The following is an 18,320-nucleotide window of genomic DNA, read 5'->3' as shown; positions in this document are numbered from 1 at the left end:
TTCCATCAATACATCTTATACAGTTCGGATAGTTCCAAAGTTGCTGAAATTTGTCGGCAATTTCTTGCCAACTCTCTGGACTGTCATCAATAAAATATGTCTCCTTCAAAGCATTCCATATTGCCTCGCAGGTCTCTGATATGATCTTTGATACAGTATTATGGCCAATTCGATAGGCATATGAGATCGATGTCATGCTGTCTCCTGATGCTAAATATCGAAGCGTAATTTGCAGACGTGTTTCAGGAGGAATTGGCTCTCGAACAACATGTTGTTTAACAATGGATGGGCCGACTAATTTGAGTAATTCTTGAAATAAGATGGGATTCATTCGGAAATAATTGACAAATTTTTTTTCGTCTTCAGTCTCCATTTCAATTACGATATTATCACTTGCTCCTTGTAATAATCGCCGTTGTACGGTAAATATAGGACGCACCCAATATTGTCGTTCTTTTTTAGATTCTTCGTTTATAGCAATTACATACAGTGCATACAATAACAATATTTTACGTCGCAATTCTTGTCGACGAAAAATACTATAACTTTGTTTAAATTTTTTCACAAAATAGAAAATGGCTAGCAGTACTGTTTCGGAATCCATTTTTTGCCATACAACTGGCTTCACTTTGGAGGTTATTATTACGTTTGCCCTTTTAGGTGCATGCGTCACATGCGTGTTTGTGTGCGTGTGTTCAGTACGCCGCCAAACGGGTCCTACTGTCCCATGGAGCGGATAAAACGGAAGCGTAACCAGCGGATCGTCAATCACGGATCCGTTTCAACGGAATCTTTGAAAGGGCTCTATCGGAAAGATTCTGTGATTGGCGATCCGCTGGTCCGCTTACGCTTAATCTGATGAAATCCGCTCCATGGGACGTTTAGGAGCAAATTTCGGCGTACCAAAATCGGCGGATCGTCTGTGATTGGCCGCAATTACTCGGATAGCCATTATCGTAAACACCCTGAGTATTTCCCGCATTTTAAGTATTTTAACCATTTTAACCGCGTAGCAGTCACCGTTCGCACGATTTCGTCGAGACTGAAATGTTTGGACGTGTTTTGTCTTGAGTAATTTTTGAATATTGATGCAATCAGCGCCGAGTTCGGATTGAATCATTCGAATTTGTGTATTTATTATTTTCGACTTGTTCTCTTGGCCGTTAGTGATCCTGAATCCTGAATCCTGAGAGGGATTAGGTGCTTTACAAAGGAAGAAGAAGAAGCGTGAATTCGAAGATGGCAGGTGACAGTGCTGTTGACGAAGCTATGGAGATTTTACCGTCCACGAGCAACGGTGACGCGAAGATCAGGGAGAGAGATGGTAAATCCACAAAATTACCGTGGTACGTTTTATTTTTGCGGAAGATTTATTTCCATTCTTCGATTGCCTCATCACGAGTTTAGGTTATCTTTCGACCAGAGGCGGGATTTTGTAACTCCTTAAAATCTGGATAAATAGTTTGGAAAACGTAATTAAACTTTAAAGGAATATGCAAATTTATTTTAAATTAGTATTTAATTATTAATGTTTAGAGATTAAAAGCATAACAATATTGCTGGCTTAATGTCATACATATTAGAAACATTTTTCATTACATGAAAATGCTTAAAAGTTTTATTGATTATGAAGTTTTGGAAAAAAAACATTGACAGCAGTATTAATTAATTGCATGAAGATTTCTTCAGCTAGCTGTTACATTTTGGATAATATAAGCGTGAGATTATTATTAATTATGTATGTACCAATATCGTTGGTTATAAATACCATAGAAAATATTATTAGTTGTATAAATATGAGAATGTTATTATTAGTTTTTGTTATCCAGGATTGAAAAATATCGGCCTCAAGTATTTTCGGACATTGTTGGCAACGAAGACACTGTATCTAGATTAGGTGTCTTCGCTCAGCATGGAAATACTCCAAATATCATCATCGCTGGCCCGCCTGGAGTGGGTAAAACTACCACGATTTTATGTTTGGCTCGTACTCTATTGGGACCAATGTTCAAAGATGCTGTACTTGAACTGAACGCTTCGAACGAGAGAGGGATTGATGTAGTTAGAAATAAAATCAAAATGTTTGCTCAGAAAAAGTTAAGTATAGAATAGATAAGATCTTTTTCTTCAAATAATTTCATATTTTTATGTGATTTTTTTTAAACTTGCAGGTTAATCTTCCAAGAGGAAAGCATAAAATCATCATTTTAGACGAAGCCGACAGCATGACTGACGGTGCGCAACAAGCATTACGTCGTACGATGGAAATTTATAGCCAAACAACTAGATTTGCTCTCGCGTGCAACAACACAGAGGAGATTATCGAACCTATACAATCACGTTGCGCTATGTTAAGATATGGAAAGTTAACGGATGCCCAAGTTTTGGCCAAAGTTCTCGAAGTCTGCGAAAAAGAGAATGTAATTAAAATATTATAGGCGGAGTTTCAACTTGATTTACAGTATTATTTATACTTTTACTATTTGCAGGTTTCTTACACAGATGACGGTATGGAAGCAATAGTATTTACAGCTCAAGGGGACATGAGACAAGCCCTAAATAATCTGCAGTCCACATATAATGGATTTAATCACGTGAATGCAGAAAATGTATTTAAAGTCTGTGATGAGCCTCATCCGTTAATTGTCAAAGAGATGCTAGATGATTGTATAAAGGGCGATGTTTCTAAAGCATGCACGGTAATACGCATTTAAAGATACTAATACTATACGCGATCAAAGATACTAATATGTATCCATATCCAGATATGTATCGTGTTAGATTTATGAATTACATTTGCTAGGTAATGGATCATTTCTGGAAGATGGGATATTCTGCGGAAGATATAATCAGCAACGTATTCAAAGTTTGTAAAAATCACACCATGGACGAGAAACTGAAACTGAAATTTGTCAAGGTAAATTGGCATGCTACAGCATTAATTAGTATTAATGGTACAATGTTGTATTCGCTTTATTTTTATGTATTTTCAAAATATTCTTAACATTAATTCGCAGGAAATTGGAATAACACATATGGGAGTGGTAGAAGGTATCAACAGTTTGTTACAGTTACACGCTTTAGTGGCAAGACTTTGCCGCGCATGCACATGAAAATAATTGTGTAAAATGATTTATATTGTCCTCTATTACCTTATATTCATACATTTTCGCTATATATAATTTTAATTAAGATTTAAGTAAGATTCTTATAATATGTCAGGTTTGAAAATACTTCGTCTCAAAATCCTTTTCCTAGAAATATCGTTTTATTTGTGGCATCTACAAAGTATAATACACGGTATAGCTCGTAAGTCTAAATAGCACTGTACATGTGCAACGTGTTAATGCAGCTCATTGGATATATTGTCAAAAGAAGTGACAGGACTAACAATTTTAAGAAACAAAAATTTATATTTGCACATTAACTTACTATCGAAGACTTGCGACGCTCAAAAATATAAAAAGAAAACTTTCAAATAATACTACATGTGCATTCTCGATTTGTAATAGTGATAATAACGATAAAGATCGTATGTATATATTCTGTATATTTAACGTAATTTGTACGAAATCTTATTTCTATGTAATATTATCTTTATCATTATAACAATTACGTTGTGGAATAAATTTTTAAATGCATATTTGTGAAATGTATTGTACTCGAAATTTTCTTATTCTATGCCAAAGATAAATCACGCGATAACTTTGTACATTTATACACTTAACTAGTAGAAACATACTTAATTAGCAAATCACGTTAATTTTATGAGATTGTAATATATTGAGTTTATGTATCATCTTTACACATAGAATTGTATCAGCAAATATTAATATTATATATCTTTCTTAGAAGCACGGTTTATTAAATTATGTCATTGAAATTACAAAGACGAGCTAATATTTCATTAACCGTAGGAAAACACGAGTATGTGTTACATACAAATTGCAATATTCGCTCAAATCTAATATGTCCAAATATATATTACTTTTCAGCCCAGTAAATCGATTAATTATATCAAGCGATTGCAGATGTTCCATCTATTGTATAAAAAATATTGTTATTTTTACCAATTAATAGATTTTTAAAAAATATAAGTAAGTATGTGCATTTAAAGTACAAAGCATATTATAGATCCCAGGCGCGCACTTTTCGGATAGCGCTTTTATAAGTTGAGTTTTATCCGTAATAATATATGCGATTTATCAGTCTTATATTTTTCCATTTTCTCGAGTAAGATAAATATATTGTTTTAGAAAGTGAACGTGTAAGATTTCATGGAAAAGTCGAGTTAATTAAGTCGTTAAAGTCTGATCGTTGTTATAGACATAGACATTAATCTTAGATTCTATCCTTGCGACATGACGCGCCCCTGATATGATATACCATAATTATTATATCGTAACTATATATTTTATACCGTACACTTAAAACTAATCTTGATTAGAAATAATCGGTGTGCTAACAGTGCTAATCATTGGATTTGATAGAGCGGGCGTATAGATTGAACTTTATCTTTAACGCGCGCATCATCAGTTGCAATGTATAATCATCCAGACAACACCATATGTCCAAAACACGTCGGGACAAAAGACATCTTAAAGATCTTTAAGAGGTCTTTTAGACATCATATTATAAATCTTTTTAAGATGTCTTTAAGATGTCTTTTGTCCTGACTGTCCTGAGTTTAATGCGTGCTGTTTGGGAAATTACAAATCATATGCGTTTCAAGAATTTATATTAGGTGGAATCTTCGTTTTCATCCTTATCATTAACAATGTCGACATTTGTTTCCGTCCTCTTTTTCTCGCAATTTGTCGTAATGTCTCAATGCTACACTTTCAAAATTTCTAGCTATCTCGGGAACCGCTTCCGCTTATCTTCTTTTTCTCTTCTTTTCCTTCGCTCTCTCTCTCTCTCTCTCCCTCCCTCCCTCCCTCCCTCCCTCCCTCTCTCCCTCTCTCTCTCTCTCTCTCTCTCTCTCTCTCTTTCTCTCTCTCTCTCTCTCTCTCTCTCTCTCTCTCTCTCTCTCTCTCTCTCGCCCGAGAAACGTCCGTGAATTCCCAATGTTCAGCACCACTTCTCCATCGGCATGGACGTTAAGTGCGCTCTCGGCTTTGGAGAGGGCCATCGTAGGGCACTCTGACACGATTCCGCCCTGGAGGGAGTCCTCGGGGGCGGTTGTGGCGGACCGGCGTGGGACTCTTGGGAGTTCGAGTTCGCGTTTCCGTTGTTCATCTCGGACCGCGATGCAATCTTCTCTGCAGGTGGATCGCCGCGATGGTTCCTTTTTGTGGGTTTCCGAGCCATGTCATATGGCGCAGCCGGTGGAGCGCTTTCTACGGACTGAAGACTCGCCGCGCGATGTAGAGAGAGCCGCAGCGGTTTCTTCGGTGGCGCCGGACGAGTCTTCCCTTCCTGAGAGCTGTACACCGCCGATACCTCTAAATTTTCCGACGCGCGAGACTGAGAATCCTAAAATGCGGGAAAAGAGTTAGACATAAATACATATTGCATTTGAGTTTGTTGAAGTATATAAATGTAAATGTAGTATATTTTGATACGTACTTTGCGAAGTGTAATATATGTATATGGAATTTTTAGAGGTAAAGGGCAAGTTATTGTTCATTGAAATATACCTACGATATAAATCTCAAGTCGTTTCGAATATTATTCAAAACAAAAACTTTTTAGTATATTGAATGTCTTGAACATTCTAAATTTTTTTGCTTATATTTTTTTCTCTTATAACACTGCATTATTTATACAGGCATTATAAAAAGTTCCGGGACGGCAAATTATCTCGAAAAATGTAAATTAAAAAAAATATTTCAGATACAAATTGTGTAGGATTTAAAAAGGTTTGTTTACTGGTCTAATCAGATTTGACCTTGGATGATATCGCCAAGGTCAGGTCAAGGTCCTCTTGAACTTTTAAATAGGACCTATTATTTTTTATTGCATATTCTTATAGTCCCTCTTGAGGCCTTTTCAAAACACTATAATTTCATTTGCTTTGGATCAGCCGTTTCGAAGTTATCAAGCTTTTTATGATAAGATGTCGACGACTGTAGCTGTACCTATAGTGTTGTCATTCTGTCAACATCACGTCGTTGTACATCGGCGAGCGATATAAATAAGTACCTGTAAACGATAGTAAGTCGGCTCAGAGTCAAACTCCAGTGACTGCAGCTGTGAGCCACTCTTGCGACCCTTGTGCAGATGCTCCATTGCAGATTCGATGCGCGGTGATCTTCGACGCTGCATCTGCGACTGAATCGGCGATTGCTTGCAGTCGAGGCTGGCTGTCGACCTGACCAGCTGGAGTCCCTGGTGCTTCTGTCGGTTTCGGGGCTTGTGATGGCCGTTCGCGACCCCGTCAGATGAGAAGTCCAGCTCGCGCTGGTTCCTTGGGTCCACCAGGCGCTTAGATTGATCGCTGTGTCTACTTCGGACAGTCGGCAGACTCTGCCGCAGTTCCGTGCAGCTTCTCACGTTGAGACCGGGTAGATTCGCCACGAGTGCTGTCACTTGAGGCCCCTTTTGGAAAACCTTTTGGAATGACACAAAATTAAACTTCTGACTCAATGCATTCATCGTCAATTTCATTGATTGAGAAAAAACCTGATTAAAAATATAGTACAATAAATTAAATAAATACTATTTTTTTCTATTATATCTTTTGCTACCTCGCTCGATTAGTGTTACTTTCTTAGTGAGAATATTTATAAGAAATTAATTATTAAGATAATTAAGATTTAAATATATACCGGTTGTTGCACTGACATACAGAGGTCAGCACGACGGGTTGCCCGCTTGTGCAGGCGCACATGGTCGTTCACAGCTGCATATAGGCTTCGGGCTTCGGTACATTATAATCACTCACATATAATGCGTCAAAGTGAATGAGGCTGTGAATGACTATGCGCGCCTGCACGAATAGGCAACCCGTCATACTGACCTGTATGTTGCTGCGACACTCAATAATAGTCCAGTAACTTTAGGCAAAAGTTTGACCAATCTTCGGAAAAATTTCAAGTGAGCTGAATTTTTGCACGAACTTTTATTTAGTCTTTATACATCATTTGATCGTATACGCATAACATTTTACAGCGCGTAAAAGGTGTTCAAAATTGGTTTCTTGCTAATATCTAGGTTCTTATTAATTTTACGACTATAACGTCTTTTCTTTAAATAAAGACGAGAAAATTCTCTACAAAATAGGTCTTAGGTAATTTTTTTGTACACGTAACCGTTTTTGCTTAATCTGGCGTTGAAATTGCAAGCTAAGACAGTTATGCATATTAAAGTAAGTACTTTATTTCACACACTTGTAATCTTTTGTACAAAATGAAATAAAATTATGCTTTTTCTTCTTTTTCTTCTTTTTCTCCCTTTTCTACTTGTTCTTCGTTTTCACCTTTGTTTGAATAAATGAATTGTTGGAGATAATCCATATAGGATTAATTTTTGTGGGTTGTCAATTTCTCCTCGTTTATATTGACTTCTGTTTCGGATGAATCGTTGATTGGTGCAACATTCAGACAAGATTGTTCGTGAAAATTTCCGCAGACTGATGAACAGTGGAGTCCTAACTTCCGACAGCCACACAAAATGATCCGCAACCTTTTCAACAAATGCAAAAAATTATGTTCAAAGGATCAATCCGAAGCAGGAAGTTCGAGTTTATTATCAAGTGCTGAAGTGATTAGGTAATGAACTGAATCTCGAAGTTTGAGGATAGATATTAAAGAATAATTTATTGGAGCTAAAAAAAACATCCCAACTTCCTGCTTCAGATTGTCCTTTGAATATGATTTGCATTTGTTCAAAAGGTTGCGGACCATTTTGTGTGGCTGTCGGAAGTTAGGACTCCACTGTTCATCAGTCTGCGGAAATTTTCACGGACAATCTTGTCTGAATGTTGCACCAATCGACAATTTATCCGAAACAGAAGTCAATAAAGACGAGGAAATTGACAACCTACAAATTAATCCTATGGATTATCTTCAACAATGTATTTATTCAAACAAAGATGAAAACGAAGAAAAAGTAGAAGAAAAAAAAGAAGAAGGAAAAGCATAATTTTGTCATTTTGTACAAAAGAATTACAAGTGTGTGAAATAAAGTACTTTATGTAACACGTGCATGCACTTGCAACATAAAATAGGGTATGCAAGCCGTGCGTGAATTTTTGTCTTACAGCACTTGTTGCACAAATAACTATACTTTAATACTTATACATAATTGTCTTAGCTTGCAATTTCAACGCCAGATTATAAAGCGAAAACGATTACGTGTACGGAAAAATTACCTAAGACCTTTTTTGTAGAAAATTTTCTCGTCTTTATTTTTCAAATAGACGTTATAGTCGTAAAATCAATAGGAACCTAGATATTAACAAAAAACCAATTTTTAATACCTTTTACGCGCTGTAAAATATTATGCGTACAATCAAATCATGGGGACTTTTGATATGTTATTTATAAAGACTAAATAAAAATGCATGCAACAACTCAGCTCACTTAGAATTTTTCCGAAGTGAAATCCTAAAGTTACTGGACTATAAGTATATATTTGTTGTATACATTTTATGTATAGGTACAATAGAAGATAAAAAGAATTTTCCTTGATATATCAGTTTTCCTGATACTGCTGTTCGTTCATTACAGTAGATACATGACTTGATGTTATTTATTTGTATTCGCATATATACGGTTTTTATGAAGCTACTCTCTTCTGATATTAATTTTTAAAATAACGATTTATAATAAATGTTTATAATACAATAAAATTAGATGCTTCATCTTACAGTTGTTATTGCGATAAATATTACCACAGCCCCAGTGGTCGAATTGGCACGACACCCGCACGGTATACGGGAGGTTCCAGGTTCAAACCCTGGCTGGGGTAATATTTTTCGCAATAAAATTAAAAACTATTTAATTTAGAAATTACATCAACGGACCAAAATTATGGTCAAAATTAATAATGTCTCGATATTGATCTGAAAAAAGTGCTGTGTGAATCCGACAAACCAAGTTGGCTCACAGTTTTTCAATGTTCATATATCGGAAAGACGTTATATATATTGCCAGTCAGGTCGATTTAAATTACTTTAATTAATAAAATTAGAATTTTGAGATCGATTGAAATATGGAATTGAATGTTCGACGAATTTCCGCTCGTCGACGCGGATGCTTCTCCCAAACAAACAAGGCACGTTCAGGCACGTTGATTCATCTCGATCCATAATCCAGCACCAGTGTTTACCTGTACATGTTCCTGACGACTCGGCGGCGGATCCTCGGTGGGGACCTCGGCCCTGCTCGGCGCCAAGAGATCTCTGACCTGCTCCTCAAGATAACCGATCCTGTGTGTCAGCCTGAGATTATCGGAGCGCAGGGTGCGCAATGCCGCGAGGGACTCGCCTTTTCGAAGGACCACTATCTGCGCGGCGTCGGGCGCGACGGCTAAAAGACGTGCCAGGTCATTCCTGCTCGCTCCTACCACCAGTTTTCCGTTTACCTCCAAAATCCTGAAAAAAGTTAACCGATGAGCCGTACGTGACTGCGACCGCATCCTATTTTAAAATTCGGACGATTTAGGTGATCCATAATTTTTGTTAGAATCTAACAGTAGGGTGGAATACTATTTATAATTTAATGCGTCGTGGAAGACGTTTGAAGAACAAAGGTACATCTAAGTATTGAAATATTTAAAATATTATATATTATAATAAAATATACAAATATATCAAAATGTGACATATAAAGTTATAGATAGGAATTATGTCACAAATTCTGTCATAAATTGCCGATTATTTAAATCACTTTAAATTAAACGATCTATAATTTAGATTACATTTAAAATAGAATTCTATTTATAATTTTATGCGTTGTGTAATACAAAAAGAAATGTTTGAATATTTAAGATACTCATTGCATTAATATATAAAATATGTGACACATTTAAATATTTAAGAGATAACATAAATACATGGCATATAGATATAATTCTGTCCTAAAATTTAACTCGAGCCAACGATTACCATGATATCTAATTATAATTAACTTCACATTCTGTGTGATCAAATTATAAAGTGAAATTATGTTCTGGGCTTAATGACGCGTAACGAGTAACAGTGCGTGAGAACTGAAAAATGATTATACTTGCAGAACAAATTATGTTATCTTTAGTTATTCCGTGAGAAGTAACACGTTGAGCCAAAAATTTCGATCAATTATTCAAAAAGATCTTATTATATATTTAGATAATTGTATGGACTTTATGATAAATAAATAAAGAAACGCTCGTATGTCAAAATAAATAGGAATAGAGGCCAACAATCGAGCAAACACGTAGATGTCAATTTAAAGTAAATTTAATAAGGCCATTAAAAAAATACCGTGCAAAATTAATTAATAATAGATAAATATAAAAGATTAATGTGTATATGTATATATAAAACATAAATCTTTTAAATTATTTTGCAAACATACCTTATAATTTAAACTGATAAAATAATATAATTACATATAAACTTATATAGTCATATAAGATTATACATATATGATCAGATCATAATGTTGCATCTCAAAGTATCCGATAGATGGCATCCGACGGAATCTGATTCTCGTATTTAAAATTTGATGAACAGTGGTATAAGAACGGTATCAGACACGACAGTGTCGTGCTAAGTTGCGCCAAGTTATGTAAATCGTGGAACGGCACAACTTTTGTATCGTAGAGTCCACTTTTATAATAAAGTGGCACATTTAAAAAATAACATTTGAAAACAACAATTTTCTGCAGTGGATGGACACCGGATCGGATCAGATCTACTCATGTCTGATTGGATCTGAGCAGATATAATAGATTATATTATTCTCGTTACATATCTGACTCTATCCTTTAGGATCGGATCAGATCTACTCATGTCTGATTGGATCTGATCAGATAGGGCCAATATTTTGATCAAACCAGATCTGAGTGGATTGGATCTGATGAGATCTGTTCAGATCTCTTCCATTTTTTCCCGGGTACTTATATACAACGGAACGTTTCAACCGCACAGGGTCTTCTTCAGCCGTTTTAAATTAAAAATTACATAGGGTCGCGCAAAGTGAAAATTAACATATTAAAAAGTAATACAGTAAAAAATAAATAAATTAAGACAGTAAAAAATAAAAAAATTAAGACAGTAAAAAATAAAAAAATTAAAAAGTAGCCATTTCTCGATAGGGGAGGGTCCCAATTGCCTACAAATCGATTGCCTACAGTGTCGTTTGCCAACATCTCATTTGCCGACAATTCGTTTGCGCACAAAAATTATTGCCTACAAGTCGATTGCCTACAAGCACTATTGCGCACAATTAAAAAATTAAGAGACGAATGGACGTTTGCACACAAGATACTATTGCACACAAGCCGCATTGCACACATAATATTATTGCCTACAGATCGATTGCCTACAAGCACTATTGCGCACAATTAAAAAATTAAGAGACGAATAGACGTTTGCACACAAGATACTATTGGACACAAGCCGCATTGCACACATAATATTATTGCCTACAGATCGATTACCTACAAGCACTATTGCGCACAATTAAAAAATTAAGAGAAGAATGGACGTTTGCACACAAGATACTATTGCACACAAGCCGCATTGCACACATAATATTATTGCCTACACATCGATTGCCTACAAGCTCTATTGCGCACAATTAAAAAATTAAGAGAAGAATGGACGTTTGCACACAAGATACTATTGCACACAAGCAACATTGCACACATAATATTATTGCCCACAGATCGATTGCCTACAAGCTCTACTGCGCACAAATAAAAAATTAGGAGACGAATGCACACACGACACTATTGCGCACAAGCAACATTGCACACATGAGGTCCGGTTTCTATTGCTGAATTGGCTATACTAGTTCAGAGGGCTGTACTTCTGAATGAACCGCCCTTCCGGGATTGAGACAGGGTTTTGCAGGTGATTTTGTCACGATATCTAGAGATTATTTATCGATGTCCTATCTTTGGGTTTTTAAAATAGTTTTTTAGATTTTAGCCTGACAATCGTAAACAAAGTGTGCGGCTCTACCCAGGTACGAGGTATATGTCCAAGCAATCCAGCCGGAAAACATGATCCGTGTGCCGGTGGCTTTATAGCATTTTCGACTGGGTCGGGTTTCAAGCCAACTCGAGTTGAGTTATGACGTCACAAGCTCTACTTCTAGGTTCTAATTAGACGATTTCAGCATGTGACGTAATAACCCAACTCTGGTTATTTTATCTGGTACTTACAACGAGCGTTAAGCAGGGCACACTCACTTTTTGTAGAACGTAACAGTAAGGTTTCGACCAATCGCGTTGCTGCTCGATTCGGCCGTCTGTAACCGTAGAAGTAAGAATTGAGCAACGCAATTGGTCAAAACTTTACTGTTACTGTTACGAAAAGTGGGTGTGCCTTGCTTTGGAGCCACCGCAAAAGACTCTCGTCACGTAGCGTAACGTAACGTGAGTCAACGCACAAGAAACGTATTGGTTAGAGCCTCCGCACAAGCTCTCGCATGGTAACGTAACGTAGATCAATGCACAAAAAACGTATAACGCCGTAACGGCCGTAACCAATACGTTTCTTGTGCGTTGCCTCACGTTAAGTTACGCTACGTGACCATACGAGAATCTTGTGCGGTGGCTCTTTACAATCGCTTACGGTGAACATTACGATAGATGTAGTTCGGGCTTAAGGCCCGTTCGGGGAGCGCGCGCGTTAAGACCCTTGCACAATGGGCGCGTTCAGTAGAACAAACCACTCAGTAGCAATCGAACATGATTGGCTCTTACTTTTAGACCCAACAAATCAACGTAGCGTGTTGAGAAGACGACACTCAACAGTTGTGTCTGCTGAACGCAGCCATTGTCAGGCAACAGGCAATAGGAACAGGAAATAACCAAAAATTTGTTAATTATAACCTAAAAAATTTGAATGTTATGAGTGGTTGGCAACAGGCAATATAGGCACAGAAATTTCAACGTGATGGAAACTCTGTGTTTATTGCCCGTGTGTCACTGTTTATTCTGCATTTATACATGATTTCTGATTTTTATTCCCTGTTTCTATTGCCTGTTGCCTGATACTGTGCAAGGACCTTTATCGGCGCTATTGTATATTGCGGTATCAAGGGCACATAGGGAAACTGAAACAGTAAGACGTAAAGCAGTAAGTCCCGGTTTAAAATAGGTGTTTTAAGCCCTAAGGGTGCCATTACATGGAGCGCGGAAACGCGGAAACGCGGAAGCGCGGAACAGAATAGTAACTAGATTCCGCGTTTCCGCGAGTTGAGTCCCGCACGTTTGAACGGAAAAGCGGAATCCGCTATTATCGTGTATGTATGTACATATGTATGGCTGCGTTTCGATATTCACTGCCAGTACTTAACGCAGCCTATGTATGTACCCTGGCTTGCATATAAGATATACTTCATAATAACTATCAACATGATGTTTGGATCTATAATATTATACTGCCACTTTTATTAAATAATAAAGTAATCGAAGAGTATGTGTAAAAGCTTTTTTTTTCAATGTGATTAAACAGCTCCGAAATTTGATGGAGTATACTGTATCCGCGTTGACAACGGATTTTGACGCGTTCGTGCCGCGAGTTTGTTTCTCCTTATATTACATGGAGCACAATTTGCGCGGAAAAGCGGAACAGTATAGTGACAAATAGACATTTGTATTCATTTCTTAAAATTGTGTTCACTTAATTCATTGCAATTTTTATTAATATGCTTATCTTTTCAGCTTATCTATTGAATACAAGCATTTTAATCAATAAATACCGTTAAAAATTAATATTTTATAATTCTCCGTTCCGCTTTTCCGCTCAAAATATGCTCCATGTAATATAAGGCATTCAAAACAGACGGAACGGATCGACGGAAATCTAGTAAATTTTGTCTTCCGCGCTTCCGCGTTTCCGCGTTTCCGCGCTCCATGTAATGGCACCCTAAGCCTTAAGAAATTGTTCAATTACAGTTGAATTTAAAGAGAATAATTGACTGTTGTTTGAGATCGCAAACGTGGCATCGCGACAAAGTAGCATCGCGTTCGGCTGCATGTCAGCACATGCACGCTTGCAATAAATTTCGTTCTCATATTTTATACGATGAAAGTGACTAATGTACGCTTGAAATCGTCGCATGAAAATTGGCAAGGAAACATTCGGTATAGCATGGATCTTTCGAGATTAGCTTTCCAGAAACTTTAACATTGCCATCAATAATAAAGTCAAACAACAACGCTAGAACAAAGGAACGATCCATGTTATACACAAAGCACACGGAAACAGATGACGACCCCGTCGGGTCGCCACGTGAAATCGGTGACGTCGGCTCCATGACGCGGGCTCCGACGGCCAATCACCTTCCCGAAATTCTGGGAAATCCGCAGGAAGGGAGTTTCGCCTCGGAGGCGTTAAAAGGACCGTCGCCGCGCCGCGGAAACGATTTCGCTTGCAGATCATAGAAAACCCGCTTTCGCACTCCGCTTTGCACACCGCTGTTCCGCGTTTCGAACGTTTTCGCCGCATCGCTAACCGTTGCTTCTGTGCGCGCTCCACGGCTTCCTTTGAAAAAGGGAAAAAACTGTATAGACCTGTACATATTAGACATTATTAAATATATTCGTTTATTTAGCTATTCGATACTTGTGCCTTGTTTTTGTGGTCGTCTCGTTACCTCGCGCTATCTCGCGCAACCGCGTGCTCTCGAACAACTGTGATTGGTCAATTTCTTAAGACTTATGGCTTAAAACACCCATTGTAGACTGGGACTTACCAATAATAGTACGGAAAGGCAGATGGTGATTGGTTACCGTAGAATCCTTATATAAAAGCCCGGGCACATAGAAAAATTTAAGCAGTAAGACGATAGCAGTAAACAAACCAGCCAGTCACAGTCAAGAACTTAAGACAAAACGTAAGCAGTAGCCAATCCATACCGTTGATTTCCTTACTGCATACGTCTTAATGCTTATGTTTTTCTATGTGCCCGGGCCTTCATTCTATACTTTACGTTTAATGCTTGTACCACACTAGTGATTGGCGATTGCGTCTACGTTTGCGTCTTTTGACCAATCAGAACGGAAATCACGAATTGCAATCGCCAGCAGCTATTTTCTGATTGGTTAAGAGACACGTAGACGCAAATGTCAATCGCTAGTGTAATGCAGGCATAATGTACACAATAATACTTAGAGCCGATTTCACAGTCCGATTAGGCCCGGTCTACAATGGATGTCGGAAGTCGGAGTCGTAAGAAATTGACCAATTACAGTTCATTATTCTTCGACCGCAAGGAGAATAATAGATTGTGATTGGTCAATTTCTTACGACTCCGACTTACGACATCCATTGTAGACCGGGCCTTAATGTGATCCTCCGATTAAACTCACTCTGCGTCTCTTTCTACCTGTCCCGTGAAATTGGCCCTTAGGACCACTTCGACCAAGCTCTGATTAATTTAATCGTTGATTAGTCCATTGGAAATGACCAATCACATTTGCCAATTTGCTTAATAAGTAAATGCGATTTGTCATTTCCAATTGACTAATCAACGATTAAGGGCCGGTTTCACCATCTCCGATTAACTGTAACCTTCGATGTTGGTGAAACTGGCCCTAAGTTAATCAGAGCTTGGTCGAAGTGGCCCTTAAGCCCGTATCAGACTACGGATTGAGATTGAAATTGGATTGAAATTTTGACCAATCAGAGAAAAGTTTACTAAACTTGAGATCAATTTTCTCTGTTATGATTGATTAAATTTCAATCCAATCTCAATCCCAATCCGTAGTCTGATACGGGCTTTATAATGGCTCCTGTATGCACACGGGATGCGGAAACGCTTGCCGTGTGGCAAGAAGCGACGCGGTAGACAATAAACTTGTTGTTTTTACGGAAAAGCGACTCGTTGATTGGTTACCGCGTCACTTATATTTAAGACCGTCTAAGTATGATCTTAAGATATTATGAACCAATCACAGACCCGTATTAGCATCTTAAGACATCATTATACTTAAGACAGTCTTGAAATAAGATCCAACTATGAATACGAGCCTTAGCCATCTGAAGTTAGCTGCATTCCAAGATTTCTGCAGCATGTAACGTATCCTATCGGGGCTGCGTTTCAAAATTCACTCTGAGTAACTATAAAATCTATAGTTACGTCACGTATATACTGTAGCATTTTAATTAACTAAAGTGAATTTTGAAACGCAGCCCTCTGGAAATCAGAACTGCAAATTTCAGTTAGCTAGGCACACACAACTTGTTATCCCCGTGTGTACGATAAAGAGAGAATTAGAGCTCTTATACGAATAGCGCAAACTTTATCTTGTCCACTGTCATTTTTTTATAAGCTATGATCGTTTAAGAGAATAAATAAAGACAGGATACATAAAAACGAATCACAGACCGGGGCTTAGGTAAAAAAAATTGTTGCAATTAAATTTACTGTAGTAATATCTGAAATTATCAAAATTTATTCACAGCAGAACTACAAGGTTAAATATAAGTACAATACAATATAAACACAAGGTTGTTAGAACTAACATATTGCAGAAGTATTTTTTCGACTTACGAGCGACTCAAAGAAGAGAGACGAAGAGTGAGTTTAATCGAACGATTAGATTAAATCACGTTGGTGAAACCGGGCCTTAGAAGAATTTAGCCAAAATATCGAATGAATCTTATTCCATTTAGGATATTTTTAATTAGTAAGCTCATCTGTAGTGCCCTAAACAGCCCGATTTTGCATTTTTGCTGTTAAAAATTTATAATAAATAAAATATGAGTTAAAGTGTGCACTTAATGCATAAAGTGCACTGCCACTATAGGAGCCCCTTAAGTATATACAATCTTAAGATGTCATTAACCAATCACAAAGCGTATTAGCATCTTAAGACATTACTTAAGACGGTCTTAAAATAAGAACCGACTATGAATACCGGCCTATGTGCCCTTGACGCAATATTACAATAGCGCCGATAAAGGTCCTTGCACAGTGTCAGGCAACAGGCAATAGAAACAGGGAATAGAAATCAGAAATCATGTAGAATAAACAGTGACACACGGGCAATAGACACAGAGTTTCCATCACGTTGAAATTTCTGTGCCTATATTGCCTGCTGCCAACTACTCATAGCATTCAAATTTTTTAGGTTATAATTAACACATTTTTGGTTATTTCCTGTTCCTATTGCCTGTTGCCTGTTGCCTGACAACGGCTGCGTTCAGCAGATGCAACTGTTGAGTGTCGTCTTTTCAACACGCTACGCTGATTTGTTGGGTCTAAAAGTAAGAGCCAATCACGTTCGATTGCTATTGAGCGGTTTGTTCTGCTGAACGCGCCCATTGTGCAAGGGTCTTAACGCGCGCGCTCCCTGAACGGGCCTTAAGCTAGCCACACACACTTTCCGTAGAAGTACGTAACAGAAGGATTTCGACCAATCGCGTTACTGTTACTGTTACGAAAAAGTGTGTCTGGGGCCTTAAGCCCGAACTACATGTATCGTAATGTTCACCGTAGGCGATTGTAAAGAGCCACCGCACAAGACTCTCGTATGGTCACGTAGCGTAACTTAACGTGAGGCAACGCACAAGAAACGTATTGGTTACGGCCGTTATAGCGTTATGTGCGTCGACTCACGTTACGTTATGCTACGTGACCATACGACTCTTGTGCGGTGGCTCTAAAGCGTTGTCTACAATGACAGCAGGAGTGTACAATAAGACGTAAGCAGTAAGTTATTGATAATGGAATTTTTACAATTCAAGAATAATCGACTGTGATTGGTCAATAGCTTACTGCTTACGTCTTACTGCATACTCCTGCTGCCATTGTAGACGACGCTTAAAGCAGGGCACACACACTTTTCGTAAAACGTAACAGTAAGGTTTCGATCAATCGCGTTGCTCAATTCTTACTTCTACGGTTACAGACGGCCGAATCGAGCAACGCGATTGGTCGAAAACTTATTGTTACGTTCTACGAAAAGTAAGTGTGCCCTGCTTAACGCTCGTCGTAAGTACCAGATAAAATAACCAGAGTTAGGTTATTACGTCACATGCTGGAATCGTCTAATTAGGGCTCGGTCCATTTGACGCTACAAACGTTTCGAAGCGTTCTTCTTCTCCTTCTTTCTTCATTGAAAAAAAAAGAGAAAAGGAATGCTTCAAAGCATTTGTAGCGTCAAGTGGACCGCGGCCTAGAACCTAGAATAAGTAGAGCTTGTGACGTCAT

At 37.8% G+C, this 18,320-nt stretch overlaps 2 protein-coding genes across 5 annotated transcripts in view; one reads left to right on the top strand and one right to left on the bottom strand.

Annotated features, from left to right (window-relative positions):
- Positions 1–1,201: 1,201 nt before the first annotated feature.
- Positions 1,202–3,652, top strand: Rfc4 (replication factor C subunit RfC4). Its single transcript, XM_077422551.1, has 6 exons — positions 1,202–1,346; positions 1,830–2,095; positions 2,170–2,420; positions 2,490–2,699; positions 2,804–2,917; positions 3,018–3,652. Exons 1-6 carry the CDS (start codon positions 1,240–1,242, stop codon positions 3,111–3,113), a joined length of 1,044 nt encoding a protein of 347 aa, XP_077278677.1. The 5' UTR covers positions 1,202–1,239; the 3' UTR covers positions 3,114–3,652.
- The window catches only part of Sprt (PDZ domain-containing protein sprite), a 195,755-nt gene continuing 180,681 nt past the window's right edge, over positions 3,247–18,320 (bottom strand). For all 4 annotated transcript variants that reach the window (XM_077422544.1, XM_077422545.1, XM_077422546.1 and 1 more), the window contains 3 exons: positions 9,274–9,538; positions 6,145–6,552; positions 3,247–5,475 (listed from right to left, as the gene is read on the bottom strand). In XM_077422544.1, the coding sequence (XP_077278670.1) occupies positions 5,071–5,475; positions 6,145–6,552; positions 9,274–9,538 (1,078 nt within the window). In that variant the 3' untranslated portion in view covers positions 3,247–5,070. The remainder of the gene's footprint in view (positions 5,476–6,144; positions 6,553–9,273; positions 9,539–18,320) is intronic.

The sequence above is a fragment of the Temnothorax americanus genome, unplaced genomic scaffold (genome assembly GCF_048541705.1).
Source record: "Temnothorax americanus isolate GAGA-0224 unplaced genomic scaffold, ASM4854170v1 Scaffold71, whole genome shotgun sequence".
NCBI classification, from domain to species: Eukaryota; Metazoa; Arthropoda; class Insecta; order Hymenoptera; family Formicidae; genus Temnothorax; species Temnothorax americanus.
This window is presented reverse-complemented; position numbering and strand designations above follow the sequence as displayed.